The sequence below is a fragment of the Natator depressus genome, chromosome 1 (genome assembly GCF_965152275.1).
Source record: "Natator depressus isolate rNatDep1 chromosome 1, rNatDep2.hap1, whole genome shotgun sequence".
Lineage (NCBI taxonomy): Eukaryota > Metazoa > Chordata > Testudines > Cheloniidae > Natator > Natator depressus.
The window spans coordinates 96774550-96798300 of NC_134234.1; the positions used below are offsets into that span (position 1 = coordinate 96774550).

General features: G+C 42.6%; 1 protein-coding gene across 1 annotated transcript in view; it reads left to right on the forward strand.

Annotated features, from left to right (window-relative positions):
• The window catches only part of HS6ST3 (heparan sulfate 6-O-sulfotransferase 3), a 544711-nt gene extending 529937 nt beyond the window's left edge, over positions 1 to 14774 (forward strand). Inside the window, exon 2 of the mRNA XM_074962789.1 lies at positions 10773 to 14774. Within this exon, the coding sequence (XP_074818890.1) occupies positions 10773 to 11481 (709 nt within the window). The 3' untranslated portion in view covers positions 11482 to 14774. The remainder of the gene's footprint in view (positions 1 to 10772) is intronic.
• The last annotated feature ends 8977 nt before the right edge of the window (positions 14775 to 23751 follow it).

A 23751-nucleotide genomic window follows, 5' to 3' on the forward strand; every position in this document is an offset into this window, starting at 1 on the left:
TGGGATGTTGGGTTAAATCCAGAAGTGGTATGTTTCATGCTATACAAACATAGAAATTAGATAAACATAAAATACTCATTCTGGAAGTTTGCAATGTAACACTACTTTATTTCTTAGAATTCAGAACCCACAAGAACCTCAAAACAGGGAGACACAAAGCAGGCTGCTCCTTATAGCAACTATGCACAAGTTGCGCTACTTTACTGTGGGATGGCTTTCTGCATCTGATCCTGCCCCCACACTTTGCTACAGAGCCCCCTTACCTGCAAACTGGACTCAGAAGCCCTCCTTCCTCTACTCCAAAAGCAACAGTACACCACTGAAAGCACAAGGATTTTGTTCCCGTAATTCAGGATCTTCTTTTTTGTCTTGCACCACTTAAACTGCTTCTCTACACTACTTCTGTCATTATTAATAGAAATATTCTGTGACTCTGGTTTTTCCCCTCTGTTTCTTCTACATTGGTTTCAGAACCTCTCCATTGGAACAGGCTCTTTTTTAGGGTTAAAACCCCAAAAGTTGAGTCACAGTTTGAGTAATTAACCCCACCAGGTCTTTTACCTTCCATTCCAGCAGGAAAAACCACTGCCTGGACATAAGAACTACAATACTGGGTCAGACCAAAGGTCCATCTAGCCAGTATCCTGTCTTCCAATAGTGGCCAATGCCAGGTGTCCCAGAGGCAATGAACAGAACAGGTAATCATCAAGTGATCCATTCCCTCTCGCTCATTCCCAGCTTCTGGCAAACAGAGGCTAGAGTCACCATCCCTGCCCATCCTGGCTAATAGCGATTGATGGACCTATCCTCCCTGAACTTATCTAGTTCTTTTTTGAACCCTGTTATAGTCTTGGCCTTGACAACATCCTCTGGCAAGGAGTTCCACCTGTTGACTGTGCGTTGTGTGAAGAAATACTTCCTTTTGTTTGTTTAAAAAAATCATATTTGGTATGACATGTTTAGTATGCACCTGGGATTTTCGGTCATCCCAGTTCTTCACTCTACTTGCTGCTAGTTTCTTAACATTAAGACTACGAATCACTCATAGAGGACATAGAGGTCACGGACTACAAAACCTCTGTGATTTCCTCAAAATTCTACTCATTCAGCCCCAAGTAGTGAGGGTGGCAGGGTTCGGGCTTCAGCCCCAGGTGGTGGGGCTTCAACTTCAGTCCGAGCCCTGCCACCTTAGCCTTACTTATAATGCATTCTCCAATTACTTTGTTTTCCTTTTTTGCTACCTCCTATGCCTTCTTCTATGTTTCAGTTGCTGTGAACTCTTGCTGCTCTTTTGTTTAACAAGCCCATCGGTCTTAGTCGATAAGGTTCCAACTGACTTTGTGAGTGAGAAGAGAGCATCCTTCATTTTACCAGTTCTTGTGTTCAGAGCTTCTGATTGAGCTGTCGTGTGCAGGCTGCACCATGCGGGGGGGGAGGGGCAGGGAGGGGATAATAGTACAGATGTCACTCAGCCCTCTACTGCACCTGTCTACTCCATGAAGCCACACAAAACATTTTTGTTCTCATTTTGTGGCGATCCGTCACTTCTGTAGCAAATCTCACTCAGCTGTGATGTCTGTTCCATGATGATACAAGAGGCAGAATGCCCTGGTATGTGATCTGTGCCACTAAGGTCAGGCTCTGCCCTTCCAACAAGTTTATACTGTCTATTAAAATGATAGACCTGCAGCATTAACTAAAGATTTAAAGTGTTTCATATTATTATAGTGTGAAATGAAGACATGTTAGATTCATGCTAGAAACTATTTTTCCCTACAATTTTGTTAGATGATTTTCATTGTCTAATGCTAACAAAGATACTGGACTTCACACCAGTGGGAAATAATGCCTTATGAATTTCCAGGTGTGTGTTAATTCTAATGTAAATGCTAGTGTATCTGATATATGACTGCTTATACAGTTGGAGACATGAGAATTTGTAGCATTCATCTTTGATACACCTGGGACTGGACTGTGCTGGTCTTGAAGGTTGATCCAGCATACACACTTCCACACCCCATGCCTGCAATGTCTCCTGAGGCACAATCCCTCCCAGGGCTCCCTCTGGGCTGTGTGGTTCCACATGATTACTTACTCAGGCCTGTGTGTAGGTTACATAGTCTGGCCATTTATGTGTATATCTTAGGGCCAAATAATTGAAGTGGCCCAAAGCTATCCCTGTGGTAACCCATTGACTTTCATGAGTTATTCTAGGAAGGGATTTGACTGAGTATCTATCCTGGAAAAGGTGTGAGTTTCTTGCAGAAAATAAATTGCAATGAATGGCAGGTTGGCATTGGATTGATGATTGTTTTGAAAGTGAGCTGAAGTGATTCATGCATGTTTCCATTTTATCACGACAATGCTAGCTGTTTCAAGTTAGACTGCAGGTTAGACTGGCAGATGGATACTATGCAGCTATTACTAATTACTATTCTTGTGTTATGCAGGGTAGTTATAGCCGTGTCGGTCCCATGATATTAGAGAGACATGGTGGGTGAGCTAATATCTTTTATTGGACCAAATTCTGTTGATAAGAGAGACAAGCTGTCAAGCCACATAAAGTTCTTCAGAGAGACACTAAATATCATAGAATAAACAGAGACACTGGATTTATGGCTTATTACAACAACCTTATTACTAATCCCCTCTTTTTGTCCTATTACTGCAATAGGACAATATGTGCTAACTACTTATGCTAAACAATCTGTTCCACCTTGCATTTTGCAGTGATGCTGGGAGTACCTTTCCCAGACCTGAGGAAGAGCTCTGTGTGGCTTGAAAACTTGTCTCTCTCACCAATGGAAGTTGGTCCAATAACAGATATTACCTCACCCACCTTGTCTCTCTAATATTTTTGTGTAGGCATCAGACGCTTAAGAATCAGAGTTCCCAAATTCCCACATACTTAACACATCCTTCTTAATTTCTTTACATGCATTTTGAAGGCTTGAATAAAATACCTTTTCATCAACGTATCAAAGCACATTCTTATTGTTTGGCTCTGAATGCTGAGACTCTCTGCTTTAGAGGTTTGGTTCTCTTCAGGTGGTAGTCCACTGAAATAAAGAATGAGAAGGCTATAGTGAGAGCAGTGATTCAAACAAGGTGACAGAAAATAATTCTGTGTTGTGTATCTACAGCAGTGGGTAACATTTTTGACTGTAGCCACATTACATGGACAAGCTTGAAGTAAGCAGATTCTGTTGTCACTAAGCAGAGACAAATGCATGTCTGGGCTCAAAATAGCCTAAATTCTTAGATTTCATTAAGAGGTGAAGAAAGGGACTGAAATGGGGCCCTGGTTTAACTTTTTTTCTGCACTTCTTGTGCCTTTTTTTAGGAATTAGACCAGCAGCCAGTCCCAGTGTTAACAAGCTTTACTGCAAAACCAGATACTATATCAGGGTGGCCAAATCAGGCTTGTGAGCTGCATGCAGCTCTTTTACCATTAAAGTGTGGCTCGTGGAACCCCTCCACCCCCCACCCCATTCTCTGCCTACCAGACAGGGGGCCGGGGCTCATGGCTTCTGCTGTACAGTGGGGTGGTGGGGCTAGGAGCTTCTGCCAGAGATGACTGGTGCCTGCTGAAAGTGGGGGGACACAATTTAAAAGTTTGCCCCCCCCCAACAGTTTGAGTCACACCCCACCAGGCACACCTCCCCTCTTAACCTCAGCAGCCCCTCCCTCCAGCTCCCCGGTTTAAGCTCTGCTTTGAGAGGCAGCAGCAAACAGCTGGGAGCTGCAGGGAGGGGCCGCTGCTTTAGCTCTCCAGGGAGGGGCAGCAGCAAAAGTAGGAGCTCTCCCTGCAGCCCCCAGCTGTTTGCCTTTGCCTCTCTCCATGGCCACAGCTCCAAGCTTGCCAGCTCCAGCAGTTGCTGTGCAGGGAAGGGGTCCAACAGCACCATGTGACCGAGCGGGGACAGCAAACCCTGGCAAAAATCTGGGGGGAGAGGCATGTGACCGCCTGCGACGATGCTGCCCGTGGGAGCCAGCTGAGGTCACTCAATTAGGGTGAACTGCAAACAGAACAGGGCAGACAAACCCCAAAAGCTGGTGGATATTCCAATACTTAGATATACCAAGACAGCACAAAACAGCTTCTATAGTACCTCACTGGTTACTCAGAAGTCCAAACAATGCAGTTCCCTTAAAGTACCCAGCCTCAAGCCTCCATCCAGACACACATGTCAGATATGATGATGATTATTGAAAATCTTATGTCATCATATAAAAGAAAAGGTTCCTCCAATCCCAAAGGATCAGCCACATGCCCAGGTCCAATTATAACTTAGATCCTACCCAAAATACATGCTTATAGCCAATTTTTATTAACTAAGCTAAAATTTATTAAAAAAAAGAAAAGAGACAGAGTGTGGGTTAAAAGATCGATATACATATAGACTTGAATTCAATTCTTGAGGTTCAGATACATAGCAGAGATGAGTTTGTAGTTGCCAAAAGTCCTTTCAGAAATAGTCCATAGGTTATAGTCCAATGTCCATATTCAGGGTGACTCCAGTCAGTGACTGGGGATCTCAATCCTTATGGCTTAAGGTTTTCCCCTCTTGAAACCCAAAGGAGATCTGAGATGAAGAAGGATCCTGTCCCAGGGTTTTTATACATTTCCAGCAGCCTCTTGACCTGAGAAAACAATAGGCTTAACTTCCCTTCTCCTAAACATCATGGCAATTAGCACAGGATAATTTACCCATTAAACAGTTCAGATACAGGTTACCACAACCTTCAAAGACATATATAGCCAATAATACTATTTCACTCAAGTGTCTTCATAAATGTTAATATTCCTCTTTTGATCTTTGAATCAAAGCTATAGCAATAGACAAGACTTGTTTGCTTATATCACAAGACCTGAACAAACATCTACCCTTCTATCTCTAACAATGCAGACTTGCATTTCAAAGCTCTATTCATTTCCATATCTTCCTAACCAGTCTTTAAAGTTCGACCATGGGTCAGGTCAGTTTGTGAGTTAATTAACTCTTTCTGGCCCTGTCACCTTTCAATGAGGTATTATATTACACTCATAACATCACACCTCCCCACATGCCCCCCATGCATTGCCTCTGGCTTCTGCCCAGTGGAGAGGGGGGGTCTCTGGGTATCAGGTGCCTCCCATGGGGCTGAAGCCCCAAACCCCAGCAGGTGCGCTGTGGCGCTCGAACTTCTGAAGATTATCGTGTGCAGCTCGGAGTGTCAGTAAGTTTGGCCACTCCTGTACTATGTATTGAGAATTATGAAATATTTGTGTATTTCAGCCATAACTACCAACATTTGAAAATGCTTTGAGACAATTTTCCAAGTAAGACAGGGTGGGCTCACAACAACCAGAGGCTTGTGTGTACAACGTGGGGTGTTTTAGTGTAGTTTTTAAAAAAATGTATCGCTATCCTAGGACCATAAAATTCCTTCCCCTCCCAGGCAAATCCATGACATGAATGCTTCTTCTGCTGCAACAGATCCCTCTTCCCACCCAGCTGGATTTCTAACAGGAGCTAATGTAGAGGCACAATCATCTGGAAATCTACGCAGGTCTCAGGATATCTAAGCCCCTTGCTTCTGCCAAGATAGAAGAATTCTGAGGTGACTCCTTGAATAGAACTCCTAAGTATCCTGTCCCCTACATGGGAAATGCATGTGTAGAAGACAAGAGAGCATGAAAAACAAAAGGCTTTTCAGGCTGTTAAAGATCTAGTGCCTACCAGACCAAATACCCATTAAGTCTTGCGTTCTCCCACTCATAAACTGCATTGTGGTAACATTGTGTGTCATTGCAATGACAGAGCACTCTAAAAACCCACACAAGCATCAGACCTGACCATCAATAGAGCAAAAATACATACAGACTCCAGTGATGGAAGATAAAGGTTCATAGTTCAAATAAGCATCCTAAAATGTGGGTGCTTAACTTACACCATGTCTAGACTAGCATTTATGTTGGCAAAACTTTTGTTATTCAAGGGTGTGAAAAAACCACACCCCTGAGCAACATACGTTTTGCCAGCATAAGCACTCGTGTCCACAGCGCTATGTTGGCGGGAGATGCTCTCCCGCCAACATAGCGACTGCCGCTCGTTGAATTGGTTTTATGATGTTGATAGGAGAGCTTTCTCCTGTCAGCACAACCCAGCTACATGAGTGATCTTACAGCAGCACAGCTGTATTGGTATAGTTGTGCAACTGTAAGCTTGTAAGTGTAGACATGGCCTAAGCTTCTGACATGATGTGGCATCCTTGATGGTCATTTCTGTAGATCCAAAGGATTCCCATAGGTGGAGACCGAACTACTTTCTCGCCTGTAGCAATGGTTGCTCCATTACAGGTCCAAGGCACAACAGTATGGCAGTGTGGGACAGCTTGTCCGGCTGTTGAGCCGTTTTTGTGGATAAACAGAGGATTTAGCTGTGCAGGACTGACAGTCTGTCTTCTTGCAGAGGGCATGTTTACACTGCAATTAGGAGGAGCGATTTCAGCCTTTGTAGCCATTCCTGAACTAGCTTTGAGATTGGTAAATCAAGGCTAACTCAAGTAAAAATTGCAGTGAAGCCGTGGCATCATGGGCGGTGGCCCTTCAATTATGTACCCAGGCTCCTGGACGAAGAGAGCTAGCCCATGCAGCCACCAGTGCTGCCACAGCCTCATTGCTGTTGCTATTCAAACAAGCTTTTATCGAATGCTGCAATCACATCTCCTGATTGCAATGTAAACAGACCCCCACAAACTAAATTCATAAAAGACAGACTGAGAGAAAGACTATCTTTGGGCTTATCTACACTTAACGGGGGATCAACGAGTGGCAGTCGCTGCATCGGCGGTCGACTTAGCGGGTTTAGTGAAGACCTACTAAATCGACCGCCAATCACTCTCCTGTCAACTCCTGTACGCCACCGCATCTCCCGTCAACATTGCATAGTGTGGACCCTGCAGTAAGTAGATCTAAGCTACGTCAATTTGAGTTACGCTATTCACATAACTCAATTGCGTAGCTTAGATCGAATTTCCCTGTAGTGTAGACAAGGCCTTAGTTTTGACAGACTACTGAAAAGCTCAATAATCATACAGTAAATATAGTAAAGGAAGGTTTCAGAGTAGCAGCCGTGTTAGTCTGTATTTGCAAAAAGAAAAGGAGTACTAGTGGCACCTTAGAGACTAACCAATTTATTTGAGCATAAGCTTTCGTGAGCTACAACATCCGATGAAGTGAGCTGTAGCTCACGAACGCTTATGCTCAAATAAATTGGTTAGTCTCTAAGGTGCCACTAGTACTCCTTTTCTTTTTATAGTAAAGGAAGAAAGTTTCTTGGCTAGTCACAAGGAAATTTGCTTAAATCATACTAAGGCATTTCCTCATTGATTTCACTGTATTTGTTTCAGATTCTGCTTTTCAGCTCATATTCCATTATAGAACAGCAAATACATCTGCACAGCCAGTAATGAGATGGAAATGATTTATGCCCTGGAAGGTTTACTTTTACTAGTTGTCATTTCCCCGAGGCACACTGGAATTAAAATGCCATAGGTTGGTGAGGAAAGGCCAAAACATTATTAAAGGCATAAGTTCCCATCAATAGCAATATTTTAACATATACATTAACATCCAATACTATCCCAGAGAGGGACGGCAACACTATGAGGAAGAAGCCATGTATAAGCCCCTGTGAGGTGATCCAAATGTTAGCCAGACATTCCAGCTGCCTTTGAGTGTTCTCAGCATTGTGTGTTTCAGCCACTTTGAGCACAGCTGTTTTCGTTAGTGTTGCAGCCAGTATGTTTGCTTAGTGATACTGGTAGCAGTTGCAAAAATGCTGATCCCAAGCCCAGAAGCTGAAATACAGTTTTTTTATGCTCAAAGCTGTTGAAAGGCAGAGAAGGATATGCAATAGTTTGGCTGCTTGTCCAGGTCTCACATGTAACATATGCAAAACTCTGTCTGCTTGCCTGAAAGCATGTCTTAATCTGTTCTCATAAACACAAAGCAGAGTGATAGTGAAGAAGAACATTTTTCTTAAGAAGGAAAAGCGTTGCTCGATATTTTCTAACAGCCCTTGGAAGCCAAAGTCCTCTACAGTCAAGTATAACTGCAGATCAAGGGAAATAATTTCTATTACTTCCTAGTTTATAGGTACTGTAGTCAAAGTGGATGTTTCTGGGAATATCCATTCATGAATGATCATGGGATGCTCAGGAACTATGATGACAGGACCTGCATAAGTACCCTGATAGAGCATGATCAAACTGCTGTTCGATAGTATGGAACTGGGTACCAGCACAAAGAACAAATTATTTATGCCATACAGTCCCTCCTCAGCTTTGCCAAACATTAAGGCAAACCATACAATTCCTAATCCAAATTGTAATAGCAATACACACAAGGACATTGCCCGCTACATGCCCCTTCTTGCTCGTTCAAAAAATGTGTATCCCTTCTGCTGTGAAATCATTTCAGGAGCAGCTGCTTCCAGAAGATAGTAGTCCAGGAAGAGATACTGCAGCAATGCACAATCGACACTTCAGACACTGTAATGTCATTTCTGGAAAATACATTATAGTTCTTGTCGAGGAAGGTCACTGATTGAGTGAATAAGACAGCAAAAAATGTTTTGATCCCTCCTGCCTTCTAATTGCTCTGAACTGGTGGGGATACCTGCATTTTTTAGCATTTTTTATTTGCCAAGTTTTATAAATAAGGCATCTGCAGAAGCAGTGGGAGTCATTCAGCATTTAGAAAAGGGTGATATGCTGTGATGATCTGGATAGGAAGGACGTTACACCCAGCAATTCTGAATAGTTTCTGGATTTTTCATTCAACTAAAGTGAGATCTTCTGAAAGGTGAACTCTCAAAGTGTTCATTGTTTCAGCACAGTGTGTCTCCCCCACTATTTGTTTTTCTCAGTGTTTGGTAGGTTCCATAAAAAGCATTTTGAGATCATGGTTGCCTGAAGAAAACTTAGGGTAATTTCAGTGGATCAGATGTTGGAGACTCATAATTTATTAATGTATTGTTCAGAGCCAGAGCCAGATGAGTCATGCAAACACCTATCTTTGTACCATGCTATCTGTATTAATTTTACTCGTGGATTTTTAATTCCTATTCCAGCTGACAAAAAGTTATGAAGTATTTTGGTTTTGTCTTATTTTTATATCACCCTATAATTTAGGTTATGTTGTTATTGAATAAAATCTTCAACAGTAAATGTGTTACATGAAAGATTGTTTAGCCATACTCAATTTCAGTCCTTTTCACATTGCCATAACTAGATGTAGAAACTCTCAATGCGGCAACTAAAAGATAAATTGACAAATTGAGGTCTGCAGTTTCTTGTTCTGTTTGATGTCAGGTAGATTTTAGTATCTCTTTTGTATTCCTGACAGATAACAGTTGAACATGTTAACCTTTACACTCATCAGCAGTGAGTGATTTAAATATCCATGATCATAACTCGTTTTAATCCATCTCTCAACTCAAATTAAGTCATGTGAATGGATTTTAGTCCTGTCATTGGCCTCAATGTAACCCATTTAATGACCCATTTTCAAGTTGGCAGGTCATGCCAAAATCTTTCACATTGCATTATTTACAGCAGTTGCAGCATCCAGTTGGTATTGTCCAGGCTTCTCATTTATTCTAACCATGTGCTGTAGAGAGCCATAGTGTCTCAGTCCAGAAGACAGGTGACAGGATTAATATTTTTTCATTATATAGAAGAGTAGTGAGAGAATTCACATCTTTGTGGTCTGTAATCCTCACCACAGTAAATCCTCAAAGGACACAACAACTGTTTCACTCTGTCTCTGTTTTATCTTTGAACCATTGTGAGTATCTTCTCCCATTGATTCCGATATTGCTAAATACCAGCATATAAAAAGAGTGTATTAAGTACAGTTGGATTTGTCACGGTCTCTGTAAATTGAAGAACACTGCACAATTGGTTGTAGTTAGAATCTCCTTCTCCTCGAAATAAAAAAAAAATCCCTCTTCTGTTTGCAGCTTGTTTTCTAGCATATCTCCTTAATCACAAATGGATGAAAATTCATAAAAAGAATTAATCACAAAAAACAAACTACCTTCAAGTTTGTTCACAATATTTGCCATGCATTAAGGTTTGCACTTCGTGCTGCTGTGTTTGTCACTGGGAGGTAGTTAATGTTACTTATTTCTTCTTTCAGAACTCGTAAGTGCCTCACCACTGTGATGAAGAATGGATGGATAAATGGGTTAGGGATAAAAACGTGGCCTAAGTCCACCTTCTTGAAAGTGACTGTCTATCTCGTGGTGTGGTAAATTTTATTATCCCCATGTCATAGTTGCTAGGAATGTTCTATAAGCTTAAGCTTTACAAGAGCATCGGTCCATTTGAAAAAGTTAAGGCAAGGGCTACACTACGGATTTATAGAGGTATAACCATGTGGCTTAGGGGTGTAAAAAATCCACACCTCTGAGTGACACATTTATACCAATCTACCCCCCAGTGTAGACAGTGCTATGTCAGCAGGAGAGCTTCTCCCAGCACCATAGCTACTGCCTCGCGCCAGGTGGATTAACTATGCGGATGGGAAAAGTTCTCCCATCAGTGTAGGAGCATTTTCACTTAAGTGGTGCAGCTGCACCGATGTAGTGTTTTAAGTGTTGACCTGCCCTAAGAGGGAGGCATGGGTTAGTAAGCGTTTCATCAGAGAAAAATAAAAATTGCTGATTAATAAGAGTAAAAGCTGCTGAATCCTAAAACTGTGTTTTAAAAATTTGTTGCAGGAACTTCTATTATATCACAATGCTGAGGGATCCAGTGTCACGGTATTTGAGTGAATGGAAACATGTCCAGAGAGGTGCAACGTGGAAAACTTCCCTCCACATGTGTGATGGAAGAAGTCCAACGCCAGATGAGCTGCCTACCTGTTACCTGGGGGATGATTGGTCTGGAGTCAGCTTGCAGGAGTTCATGGATTGTGGTTACAACCTGGCTAACAACCGCCAGGTTCGCATGCTGGCAGACCTGAGCCTGGTTGGATGTTACAACTTGACTTTTATGAATGAAAGTGAGAGAAATATGATCCTTCTCCAAAGCGCCAAGAACAACCTGAAAAACATGGCCTTTTTTGGACTCACAGAGTTTCAGAGGAAAACACAGTATCTCTTTGAGAGAACATTCAACCTTAAGTTCATTTCCCCGTTCACCCAGTTCAATATTACCCGGGCCTCTAATGTGGATATTGATGAAGATGCCCGGAAACGCATAGAGGTGTTGAACTTCCTGGACATGCAGCTTTATGAATATGCTAAAGACCTCTTTCTGCAACGCTTTCAGTACTCCAAGCAAGAGGAGCACCAGAAGAACCGGCAAAAACGGCGGGAGGAGCGGAGGCTACTCCGGGAGCAAAGAGCTCACCAGTGGCAGAAGGAAGAAGCAGCAGCAGAAACAGCTGTTACTGAAGATTATAACAGTCAGGTGGAGCGATGGTGACACTTTTCATTCTTAGACAAATAAAAGAAAAGAGAATTGAAAACACTGATAATTTCTTGAACTTGGTTACTCAGAGATTACACAAGGAACGAATGTTGCCTTGGTAAATGAGACTGAGTCTGACAGCTGCCCTTCTTTGTGTTAGTTTTTCTTAGTTTCTGTCAGCTAGGAGAATATATATATTTTTGTGTTTCTCAATGCATCTTATATCAGTGTTATTAACTGGCAGTGGAATAGATTCTTATCCAATACTGACTTCTTTCAAAGGCCTAGGCGATGAGAGTGGCTGGAAAAGATAGCTTTTTTTTTTTCTTTTTCCATTAACAGATGTACTCTATACAATTTGAGCAGCTGAAACTTGTGATGACATGAATCAAAAATCAGAGAACCACTGAGCTGCTGACGCGGGTGTATTTCATGCTGTCCTGTATAGCTGTGTTATGTATTGAGTGCAACAGAGAAAACCATGTTGCCCTTCAGATGGTTACACTCAGTGTTTTAAGTAAGAAAAAGAAAATACTAAATGTGATTAAATTACATGTAAGACTAGGTGACACATGGGGCTGAAACTATTTTTTTCATTTCTGAAAGCTTGTAGTCAGAGGTGATTTATAAGTGAAATGAGTTATATGGTCTCAACCTAATCCCTGTGTATCACAAAACCTGCTGGTAAGCAGACTCCATTCTGAGCGAGCCTGGCAAATGAATGTCATAAGTACTACTGCTGAGAAATAAGATCCATTCTGTAGAACTTCCCCATTCTGGGGAAGCTCACACAGGCCTGTTCACCCTATCTGGGTGGAGGTAACAATGTCAGCTTTGACTTTTGTGAAAGGTGAAATCCACAAAGGGCGTGGAATTAAGAAAGGCAACAAAAAGAGTGGAAAAAGCTTAAGTATTAGTACACTTTCCTAATCTGTTATAAGGGCTCTGTTCATAAAGGTACATTTAAATTATGAGAACAGAACTAACATCATTTTATACCAGACACAATAGTGGCCAGGATCCATAGAATTGTGCACTTAAAGCAGTGGTCTGCAAACTTTTGAGGGTCGCGCCCTCCCTTACCCCGTCTGCACCCCCACCCCAAAGCCGGGGCTATGGCTAGGAGGGGACGGGGATACAGACAGGGGTAAAGAGTCGAGGCTGGGGCCACAGCTGGGGGAGGTCTGGGGCCAGGAGCAGGGCTGGGGATGGAGCTGCGGCCAGGGGCCAAGGCTGGGGGCAGGGGCAGGAGTGGAGCCACTGCGGTGGAGGCCAGCAGCCGGGCCTGCAGCCACATGCAGCTCCAACCCCACCCACAGCCCTGGCCCCGCGCTGGGAACAGAGCCATGGCCAGGGGCCGAGGGCAGGGCAGGCGCTGGGCCAGAAAATGGGGATGTGGCTTTTGGCAGGACCAGAGTAGAGCTAAGGGCAAAGAGGGGCTGCGTGGCACTCCCTCCCTGCCCCCTGTGAGGGCTGGCCTAGGCCCCACCATGACTCCCTGAAGATTCTTCTATGCTGCTTTAGGGGGGCGTGCCCCACAGTTTGGGGACCTCTGACTTAAAGGATACACAATGGGTGTGTGGACAAACACAGAAATTTACTAATATTAGTGGACTGATCTTCTGTGCATCATGTTGCAAATATATTTTATGCCAAGACTGAATGTGAAGATATTCTTCAACTCTATCCATTCCAGACCATGCAGCTCTTTATCTGTTTTTCTACTTTGACTAGAAAAAGAGTCCCAATGATGGGTTCTTTCTCCAAGCTTTAGGTTATTGTGATTAAACTGCATCCACTTCAGATTTCTTTTTCTGATTTGTAAAAAGAGGGTATTATACTTTTTAGATCCCTATTATCAAAACCATATTTTTCCCCTTCTAGCATAAATCTAATTTATTAAAAGCCACATTTTGAAATTGGCCTGCACATGCCTGCTAAACCTATGTGCCCCAACATTTAGTTTACATGTATGAATGACTTTTGCCCAACCAGATTCGCTAATTAGATGTTAAATTGCCTGATTTTGGTGCACAAATATTTGTGCTCGCAGATTTTAGTTCTGGGGCCAGCAAAGGAAAATTTACCCAAAAATATGATACACTCTGTTTTTGAAAATTATTCACTACATATTTCCTAATTTTCTCATATTTTTAAGGCATGCTACTTTTTTGACAAACAGTGTTATTTGTAGTTATCATATACACGATAGGAAAAAGACAAATCTCATGGCATGATTGGTTGTTCAGTGAGTACAAGAACGTATTAAACATGAAGGAGACTAACAAGCTCCTCTGGGGCTGTTCCAGGCAAACAAGACGCACCTGCAAGACTCACTCAGCCTGTGGGGGGTGGGACTTAAAAGGGGGGAATTTACCACAGAATGAGGTGGTGAACAGGAAGAAGGTTGCTTGCCCAGCGACTGCTGGCAATAGAGGGAGTCTAGCCAAGGAGGCGACAGCTGTGAGACGCACTGCTCCTCAAGCCGCCCTGACTGAAGGTAAAGCAACACACCCCAGGAAGACGGGTAGAAGGTAAATCCCGTAAAGGGGCAATAGACTCTGAGAGACTGAGCCCTTAGAGCTGAGTCTCTAGGGGCTGCCTGAGAGGCTGGTCTTTGTTCCAGCCAGACCTTCCCTTCCCTTCCTTGCCAGGGGACGGGAAGAACAGGCGCCAGTCACCAGCCTGTGGGCTGTAACCGACAGAGAAATTCCTCAAGGCTACCAACTGGGGGAGAAGAGAGGGTAAATGATGCCCAGTGGCTCCTGGGGTGGGCCAGGGAGCCCATTGCCCCCACAGTTGGTTTGGCCCAGTTGAATGCAGGGAGGAATTATATCGATCGTTGTGTGTGGGTGCTGGTGAATTGGTGGCAAGAGGGGTGACTGTAGTGTGGAAGGGAGGGTAGAGGTAGCTTGGAGAGGCAGAGGTTGGTACTACAAGAGAGCAATAAGGGGGTCACAGAGATAATCACAGTTGTCTCCCAATTTGCCCTTTATTGTAAAGCATACCTCATTTTTCATTCTGAAAATGGGAGGTCCCTCTTTCTTCTCACGTCCCTGCTGTCCTCCTTAACACACAACAAAACTCTTCCCTGCACACCCCTGTCCCTCAGGGCCACGGTGGCTTGGTTTTTCATTTTTGAAAATATTATCTTTGTATGGAATGGGAGAGAGACGCTGGGTGACTGGTGAGGCTGCAGGTAGCAATCACTTTGGGAGCCAGGTGCCTGCTGCCACTGCCTGGGGACAGCAGCTGCCCTCCTTCCGTTTGACACAAAACAACTTCTGATGGACAAAATGAAAACAAATTAGTGGCGGGGGGGGGGGGGAGGAAGAGTTAAAAATTAACTGTTTGGTAACACATTAATACTGTGCCTAACCCTGTAGTCAGTCATCTCCCAGAGGGGAAGTCAGGCCTCTGAAGAGCTGCTCATGCGCTGTGGCATTTATGTTAATGGAATTTCTGACATCTTGAAGGTGTATATTTGCGTTTGAGTTAAAGTTCATTTTTGACCGTGAGCCTACTCAACACATACTGGCTTTTGCAGAGGAGCAAGTGGGCTTATTGGGCAAAGGGCTGACAGCTTCCAGTCTCTAAAGCTCATAGAAAGTAAGGGGCAAAGCCTTCGCAGTTACACTAGTGGCTTTAGAAAAACTTACAGTCACATCAGGTAGTGTTGTTTTTAGCAGAAGTTCCTGGCATATTAAAATAAACCAAAAGGGGCTTCCACACTCTGTAAGATTTACTTCTTAGACAGAAGTTTGCTGATATTCACTCTAAGTGCTGTGCATAATGCTGTGTTTAAAATAATCAATGCCAATAATCAAAATAAAGGGCCAGGTTCATATCTCAGGTACTCCAAATTTACATTGTTGTAACTCCACTGACTTAACTGTAGATACACTAGACTTTGACTGGTTTAAATGAGATCAGAATTTAGCTCACTCTGTCCATTTCCAAAACTTTGCAAGCGTTAGATTTTTAAAAACAAAGACATGGAATCACTGTCTTCCTGGCAAGTTATTACGTTACTGAAATGAGACATTTGTGTTTCTGCTACTGAGGTGGTGATAAGAAACATCACTCTGCTGTGATGCAGATGTATTTATTAATCTTTCACCTAATGTGCTCAACACTGGCTGCTTATTTCCAGTTCTAATTGGCTGTTGGTTCACAGTAGGCAAAAAGGTCACCAAACTGTTGAGATGTAAGGTTCTGATTCCTAATAACTTATGTCAGAATTAAATGTATCACCTCTGAGCTGTTTTATTGACAGATGCAGATGTGACCTAGCCCGCCCTCACAGAAACACACATAATGCCTTTGCAGGAACAGTAGATCAGCTTCTCTGCTCCGGTGTTCCTCACAGCAATAGTGATGAGAATTTAATAAGGCTTCAGGAAGTTCTATTGAACAACACACATTACTTGTTGTTAGCGTTGGGGCCCAAACCAAAAATCTAGATCCAAACTCCTCTGACCTTTGTGGAAGTTCAGGTCCAGAGCCAGACTTCACGGCTACCCTGTAACTGTAAAGACCCAAACCAGAATGCCAAGTCCCCTCCTTTTTCAGCTTTGGTAAGGCTTAGGGTTGGTTCCAGTCTGACTAGCTTGGGCCCATTTCTAGTTTTCAACTCCTATCTTCAAGTAATTTAGCCAAATCCAGTGACATAAGGGGTATAAAGTTACACATTGTGCATGTGTGGCAGACCTCCCTGTTAGCTGATTTTCTTGCTACACACACTACTTCCACCCCATTTGTGACTCATTTTGCATGCCCAGTGCCTGATTCTGATTAATGTCCATACTGCAGTTTGAACACTAAGTACATTATCGATGATAAGTAATGTTGCTGTGTTTAATTCATTAGCTCACTTACATGGGTTTTTTTCCCCCACCACTGTTATGTGACTGACTTCCCTGGAGTTCTGATTTTCACCACGGTACGTTAGATCAGAATCAGATGGCACTGAACTACAAACTGGTGCAAGTTACAGTGCACAAGGCCCTGTGATGTTCATTCACAAAGGTAGACTATGCTGATAGTGTTGAATGCTGTAAACCTCTCTAGTAACAGCAACTACATACTCAGAAAATATATCCAAGTTTGTACTGAAACACTTCTGATGGTTTGGGTCTTGTGAGATAGTCTTTATGGGGGAAACTGATTGCAGCATCCTCCATTTTCTTCTTGGCCATGTCAGTATCTTTATAATTCAGGTAACCCTTTTCATGGTTTTAACTTCTCATTCTCTAATGTATATTTCAAATAAATGTTGGAAGGAAAATCAGAACTTTCCACCAGTTGCAATGTTTAAGGTGAAAGGGTAGTTAATAGATTGTACATTTATTTTCCTTAGGGATTCTTCCTTTTATTTATGTGCAATAATGTGTATGAACTCTGCTAATAGGAGATTGTATTGTGAGTGTTCATATCTACTTTTATTGCTATTTAAAAGATGGTTTGTAGAACTGAGGATTTCCATTGATGTAAAGCACAACTTAATGAATCATTTAATGATAAATCATTTGTGATGTCAAACAATTGTTTTCCCATATTTCAGTGATATTTTTCTGTAAAATGAGACAATGTTTACCAAACATTTAAGGAACCTGTAAAAAAAACTATGGAGAAGTTTTGTTGAATTTTGTTCCATGCATTAGTTATGAACAACAAATAAACATGATTCCATTTTTAAAACTGTAAAGAATAATCCTGTGTAAGTAACTAAAGGGGAATAGCTGGTGGCTACTCTTAACTCAGTTGTTCTGAGCATTATTAAAGATCCATCATGTCCACAGGCACAGTTCAACAACAAAATATGTATGGCAAAAAACATATATTAAAAAACATTTCATTCTGTCATGACCTGATCAAAATCCCAGAGAAGTCTGTGGAATGACTCACTGACTTCAGCGGAATTTGGATCAGGGCCTTAAAGTGGGTGAGAAATACAATGGGCCACATTCTGGTCTCAGTTACACAAGTGTGAATTTGGAGTAACTCCATGGAAGTCAAAGGAATTGACTCCAGATTTACACCAGTCTAAAGGAGAGCAGAATTTCTTGATGTCCAGCAGTAATATTACTAGTGATGTAGAGGTTCAGAATTCCAGCTCAGTGCCTTGCCTGTAACCTGGCTTGGTGAGACTGATGCAACAGACTCTGGAGCAGGGAGGGCTTCTCTTTGTTCTCTAGCAACATCCACTAGTGGATGCATTGAGTGTTAGTGGGATCTGGAGGGATCTAATGCCATCCTCTCTTCATCACTGGGAGGATTGCTGCAGGGTGCCAGGTCTTTGGAGCAATGACTGAAGAATGGAGGTAAGAGTCTGGGGACTCCTCTGTGCTCTAAACAGAGGCTCACAGCCCTCTACTTATAGCTGACTGTTTAATCCCTTGCTTATATTCCAAAGTAACACTGAATTTCTGTTTACCTCAAATACAGTGGAGGGCATCATGCTTTTATTTCATAATTACTTTATAGCACCGAGAAATCAAGATAATGTGAACAATTTTAACAGCGAGACTCATGTATGTGCCATCATTACTTGAAGGGAGTCCAGTTAAACGCAGAGGTCACATGGCCTCACTGACACAGTGGTTGGTTGGAGTGGAATGGAATGACCCCGATTCAGCCCACATTTCTGTTGACAGCCAAGCAACCTGCTTGGAGAAATGCAGTAACTATAAAATATTGGAAATGAGAAATCACCCCAAATATTTGAGTACAGGCCAAAAACCCTTGGAAACATCTTATTCTTCTAAATTGTGGGTGAGGAAGGGAGGTAATTAGAAACCTTTCAAAGATTCATGCTAATTTTGTTTTCTAAATGGTATTTCCCCTAACCTTACCTGTGGACAGCTACGACTGACAAAGGTTCAACTTAGGTTTGTGCTGGTTGAGCCCAATGGTGCTGGAAACTTTTTTAGAGTGGGGATGCTGAAGGTGGAAACCATGTATTTGTGTTCTTACTACTTCAAGCCAGGGGGATGCTGCAGCACCCCCAGCACCACTAGTTTGAACACCTATGATTGAGTCAGTAGTATTTAGTACCACATGGGTTTTACTCTGGTCTCATTTACACTGATTTTACACCAGCATAACTCCATTAACTTCAATAACAACTCCATTGGGATTACTTCTGATTAACACTGATATATGTGAGAAATATTGGAGTTTCTGTCTGTCTTCCTCTGGGGTATACATTGATCCGCTTGAGCAGTGTTGCGTCCTCTGACTCGACAAAGTCTCTATTAGACTTTCAGGTGGTACTTCGTGTACTGATATCAGAATACAATAGTACTGGGGACTGAAAGGCTCAGGGGACTGGTAATACTGATTTCATCTGTAGGTCACAGGTTCAAGTCCAGGTTGGTGATGACCAAGTGTTTTTACCACCTCATGGCTGTTTGGTTGCTGATGTTAAATGAGTCCTGTTCCTAGTGGGCTGGTGTCCCCCTCATTGAAAGTACTGCCATATTGTACTAGTTCACATTGTTTTTAGTCTTAGCAGAGAAACTGATTCAGGAATGGGCATGGAGAGTGGCCCTGCTGAGCTATACCTACGTTCAGGGATAAGGTACACAAAGGCAGGGCAACTTGGGGAGTTTAGCACTGCTACAGCCTATTTTGTACCTATTGTGTAGGTCTCAGTAGAGAGAGCCGACAGGGCTGTTTGTCACCTTTCATGAGCACTTAATTTATTAAAATTGGTGCTGTGTGACTAATGGAAATTATGTGTTGTCATATATGTCACTCAGTGGTGAAGTGGCTATGAAGCCGTGGCATAGAGATGGTTAAATAAACCAAGTGGCTGTGTGCCTGATAAATATTACTGCCTATCAAAAACAGACCTAAAGATTCTACCAAAAGATGGATATATTTCTACCACCTAACTGGATACGTTTTGAAGGAAAGAATAAAAACCTGGAGATGTCAAGACAACAGTACAGATTAAAGCAAAAGTGAGATACTAAATCAGTAAACCACAACACTGAACTCTACCACATTTTGCTGGAGAAAAGGACTTGACTGAGACAGCAGTCACATTTAAAAATGGGGCAAGTGGACGGTACTGAAGTTCTGATTAAAATCTTAGAGTAGAACGGGGATTATTCATGTTATAACTCCATAGGTTACAAAAAGATAGGTGAGACTTTCAACCTGAGTATTTCCCAAAAATTATGGGTGTAATTATTCACTTATAGGTAATTAAATGACACATAAATATTATTATTATTGTTGCTGTTGTTTAAACTAAGTGTAGAGAGTCCTGTACATTTATACAGGGCTTTATAAAGACAAGGCCAAATCCTACCTACCTTACAGCAGTCCTAGTAAAGCACATGAGTGACGTGAGCAGGATTCTGTACACTAAGAACCCATGTTCCTATTCTGAACAGTTTACAGTGTCAGGAAAAAACAAATGTGTGTTAGACAAAGTGAAGCTGTCACTAGTGATAGAGAAGGGAGGCAGAGGAGAAGGCTCAGCAAGAAAGAAGTTCAATTTGGAAATACTGAGTTGGAGGTGGCAGTGTGACATCAAAGAGGAAATGTCTGGAAACATGATGACATAAGTGAGAACAGAGTAGGAGAGGTCAAGGATAGATAGAGCAGTTCTGAGAATCATCCACATAGGGATGATGACTGCAAACATTGGAGTGTATGAGGCTGCCAAGAAAGTGTAGAGAAGAGTGGGGGGAGGGGGGAAATAAGGATAGAACCCCAAGAGATATCAGTAGATAAAAGGAGTGGGAGGGAGCTGAGGCACCACTGAAGGATACCCCGGCTGAAAGAGCAACCATCAGAGTAGAGTAGGAAGTGAACCAGAAGTGCACAGAACAAAGGAAACCCAGATACAGTGCGAGAGGACTATAAAGAGAAGTGAAAAGAAAAGGAGTACTTGTGGCACCTTAGAGACTAACAAATTTATTTGAGCATAAGTTTTCGTGAAGTGAGCTGTAGCTCACGAAAGCTTATGCTCAAATAAATTTGTTAGTCTCTAAGGTGCCACAAGTCCTCCTTTTCTTTTTGCGGATACAGACTCACACAGCTGCTAATCTGAAAAGAGAAGTGAGTGATCATGTATATTAAAGGCAGCTGCAAGATCCAGAAAAATAAGAATTGAGCAGGAGTCTGCCAAGTTAGCTAGCAAGATCAACAATTAAGTGGGTCAGGACACTGCAGGATCCACTTTACAAAAGTGTGAAAAAGCAAGTACCAGGGGGGCGAGCGGGCAGAAGCATTTAGTGGAGAATAAAAATCAGCCTCTGTCTATTTGATCCATGATGCAGATGAATATTCCTAAATGCTGGCCCAGAATGTGAGTCTAAATACTTTCAAATACTCCACTACATTCAGAATATAGTAACTTGGACAAATGGATGGATGAAATTCTATGGCCTGTATTATGGAAGAGGTCAAACTAGCTATAATGGTCCCACTGGGCTTTAGAACCTATGTCCTAGTGACAGGGAACTGTGTATTACCAAGCACACACCCAGAAAAACCAGTTGTGTGAGTTTTAGCAAGGAAAATTCAGGATTGCTCAAGGGACTGTTTCAGAGTAGCAGCCGTGTTAGTCTGTATCCACAAAAAGAAAAGGAGGACTTGGGGCACCTTAGAGACTAACAAATTTATTTGAGCATCAGCTTTCGTGAGCTACAGCTCACTTCACGAAAGCTTATGCTCAAATAAATTTGTTAGTCTTTAAGTGCCCCAAGTCCTCCTTTTCTTTTTCCACGGGACTGTGTAACTGGAACTGAAGAAATTTATGATAACATTAATGAAGATGTCACCGATACAGATGTTAAAATATATAATTAACCTGATGCAGGAATATGCATATTAATTAACAATCTGCTATTAAGTGGGAAAAAACTCTAGCTTAAATCAATCAAACTGATCATAATGAAATACTATGGTCCTTATCATAAATACTACAAAATGATTGGCCCGCTGACATGTGATACTCCAGTCAGCATAGAACTACACCAATCATCTGAGTGACACTGAACGGCTGGTAAAAGAAGGTGAAGAATTGTAAAAAGTTTAGTACTCTGGAACCTCACTAATTTTTTCTGAGTGGGAGAGCCATTGTGAATTACTGCATTTTGTACACATGCACACACAAAGGATAACATCTCTCAAACTGTATTTCCCTTTGTGTATTTGACAAATGGAGTTTAATATGAAGGCTTATAAAGAATTCACAAGGCTACAGGGGGTCCCCGGTATAGGTCGGAATTGCATTGTTGAAAAGGGTGATGGATACTGAAATGACGGATACTGGGGAATTTTCCCCCATAAGAAATAATGGCCTGGCACCCCTCTTCCCGCCCAGTTCTGCCCTTTCCTCCAAGCACGCCCTGTCCCCACTCCTCTTCCCTCCCAGCACCTCCTGAACGCTGGGGGAAGCACCCAAAGAAAAGCCATGCAAAAGGTGAAGCGACAGATATGTGGATTGGGACCAACATGAATCGGAACACATTCCCCTACTGGCGAGCGATGGATACGCGAAACGCCGGATCAGTGGGAGATGTATACTGGGGACCCCCTGTACTAGTAAATTCTCTATATCATATTGTGTAAAAGAAATGACATCTTACTAATGAGGGGACCTAACTACAGCTTCTGCTATTATTGGAGAAAGAAAGTTATGGTGGTTAGAATGGAGCTAAACAAATTTTTAAAAAATGCTTATAACTAGTGTGGGAAGTGGAGGGAAGTGGTTGACAGTAATATTGTAAATACCTCAAATGGGATGTCCGCCTTCTGAATTTCTGTGATGATTAAAAGCAAAAACTTTTTTGAGTTTAACATTTCACACAAACACCAAAAGGAAAAAATATACTTGGGCCTGATCTGGTACACCTGAGCCCATGTATCTCTAAGGGACCTTCTGTTCCTGGGGACATGTTTCTGTATTTCCATCCATTCTGCTTCACTGTATAGGAAGATGCTAGACCCACCGCCCCCGCCCTCCATACACACATATTCCGCCCCTTCCCCCCCCCCCCCCCAATCACTGAGGCTGGTTACTTTCCAGAGTATAACTGCACTTTGTCTTTCCTGACAGAGATTTTTAACCATGCAACCTGAATGTTTCACAAACAGTGCTAATAGTTTAGTTTTATGTTAAGGAATCATTGTGGTATATTCCAGCTCAGGTAAAAGATAACCACAGTTTTCTGCCTGTCTCTTTGTTTGGATCAGCGGGGCTGTTAACTCTGTAGGCCATGGATTGAATTCAAACTGCTACTCCTGACAGGTAGCCAACTCTTACTTTGCTAGATTTTGTTTGAAAGAAACATCTCTATTTATAGACTTGTAGAAGAGTTCAAATCTGCCAATGCTGTTTACACCACGTTCTGGAACTCTTCTATGACTGAATATCTTAACAATCCTATCAAAACATAGAGTCATAGAGTTTAAGGACAGGGGGACCACCAGATCATCTATTCTGGCCTCTTGAACATCACAGGCCACCAGCCCTCACACATTAAACTCAGCAACCAAAATTAGAACAAAGTATTACAGCACATTGGAGACTAGACTGTTATATGCCCCAGGCAGAGACTAGGAGGCACATAGGCAGAGAGGCCCTGTAATGGCAGGGTGTCAGGAATGAGGGTCTGCCGCAGAGCTAGTCTCCAGACAGCCTTATCAGTACAACTGACCTGCAGCAAGCTGCCTTATTGGCCACACCACCTGACTGACCACAGAGGTCAGCAGGTCACTCTTAAACCAGCAGCAGCTCGCTGGCTTCTCAATGCTGAGACCCACCATTGTGTCTGCTCCTGTGTTACCTTGTTCTTGCTGCTCCTGCTTTTCCCCGAGCTTTGCTGCTGCCCTCCCCTTTTCTTGAACACTTCCCTGCCTGCTACCCTGCTTGACCCAGTTCCTTATCTCTGGTTTGATCCTGGGCTTTGGCTCCTGACCACTGATGCCTGCTCTGACCACTAGGTGAGATTGTCCTCGTCCTGGTCAGGTGACACAGGGAAATGATTGAGTGAGATATAGCCAGATAATCCTGGCAAGTGACCCACACCTACATGCTGCAGAGGAGCCTGAAACCACCCCTAAGGCCACTGCTAATCTGACCTGGAGGAAACTCCTTCCTGACCCCACATGGTGATCAGGTACACCCTGAGCATGAGAGCAAGAACCCACCAGCCAATCACCTAAAAGACAAAATGCTTGGTGCCATCTCAGAGCACTGGCCCACCTCATAGAATCATAGACTATCAGGGTTGGAAGGGACCTCTGGAGGTCATCTAGTCC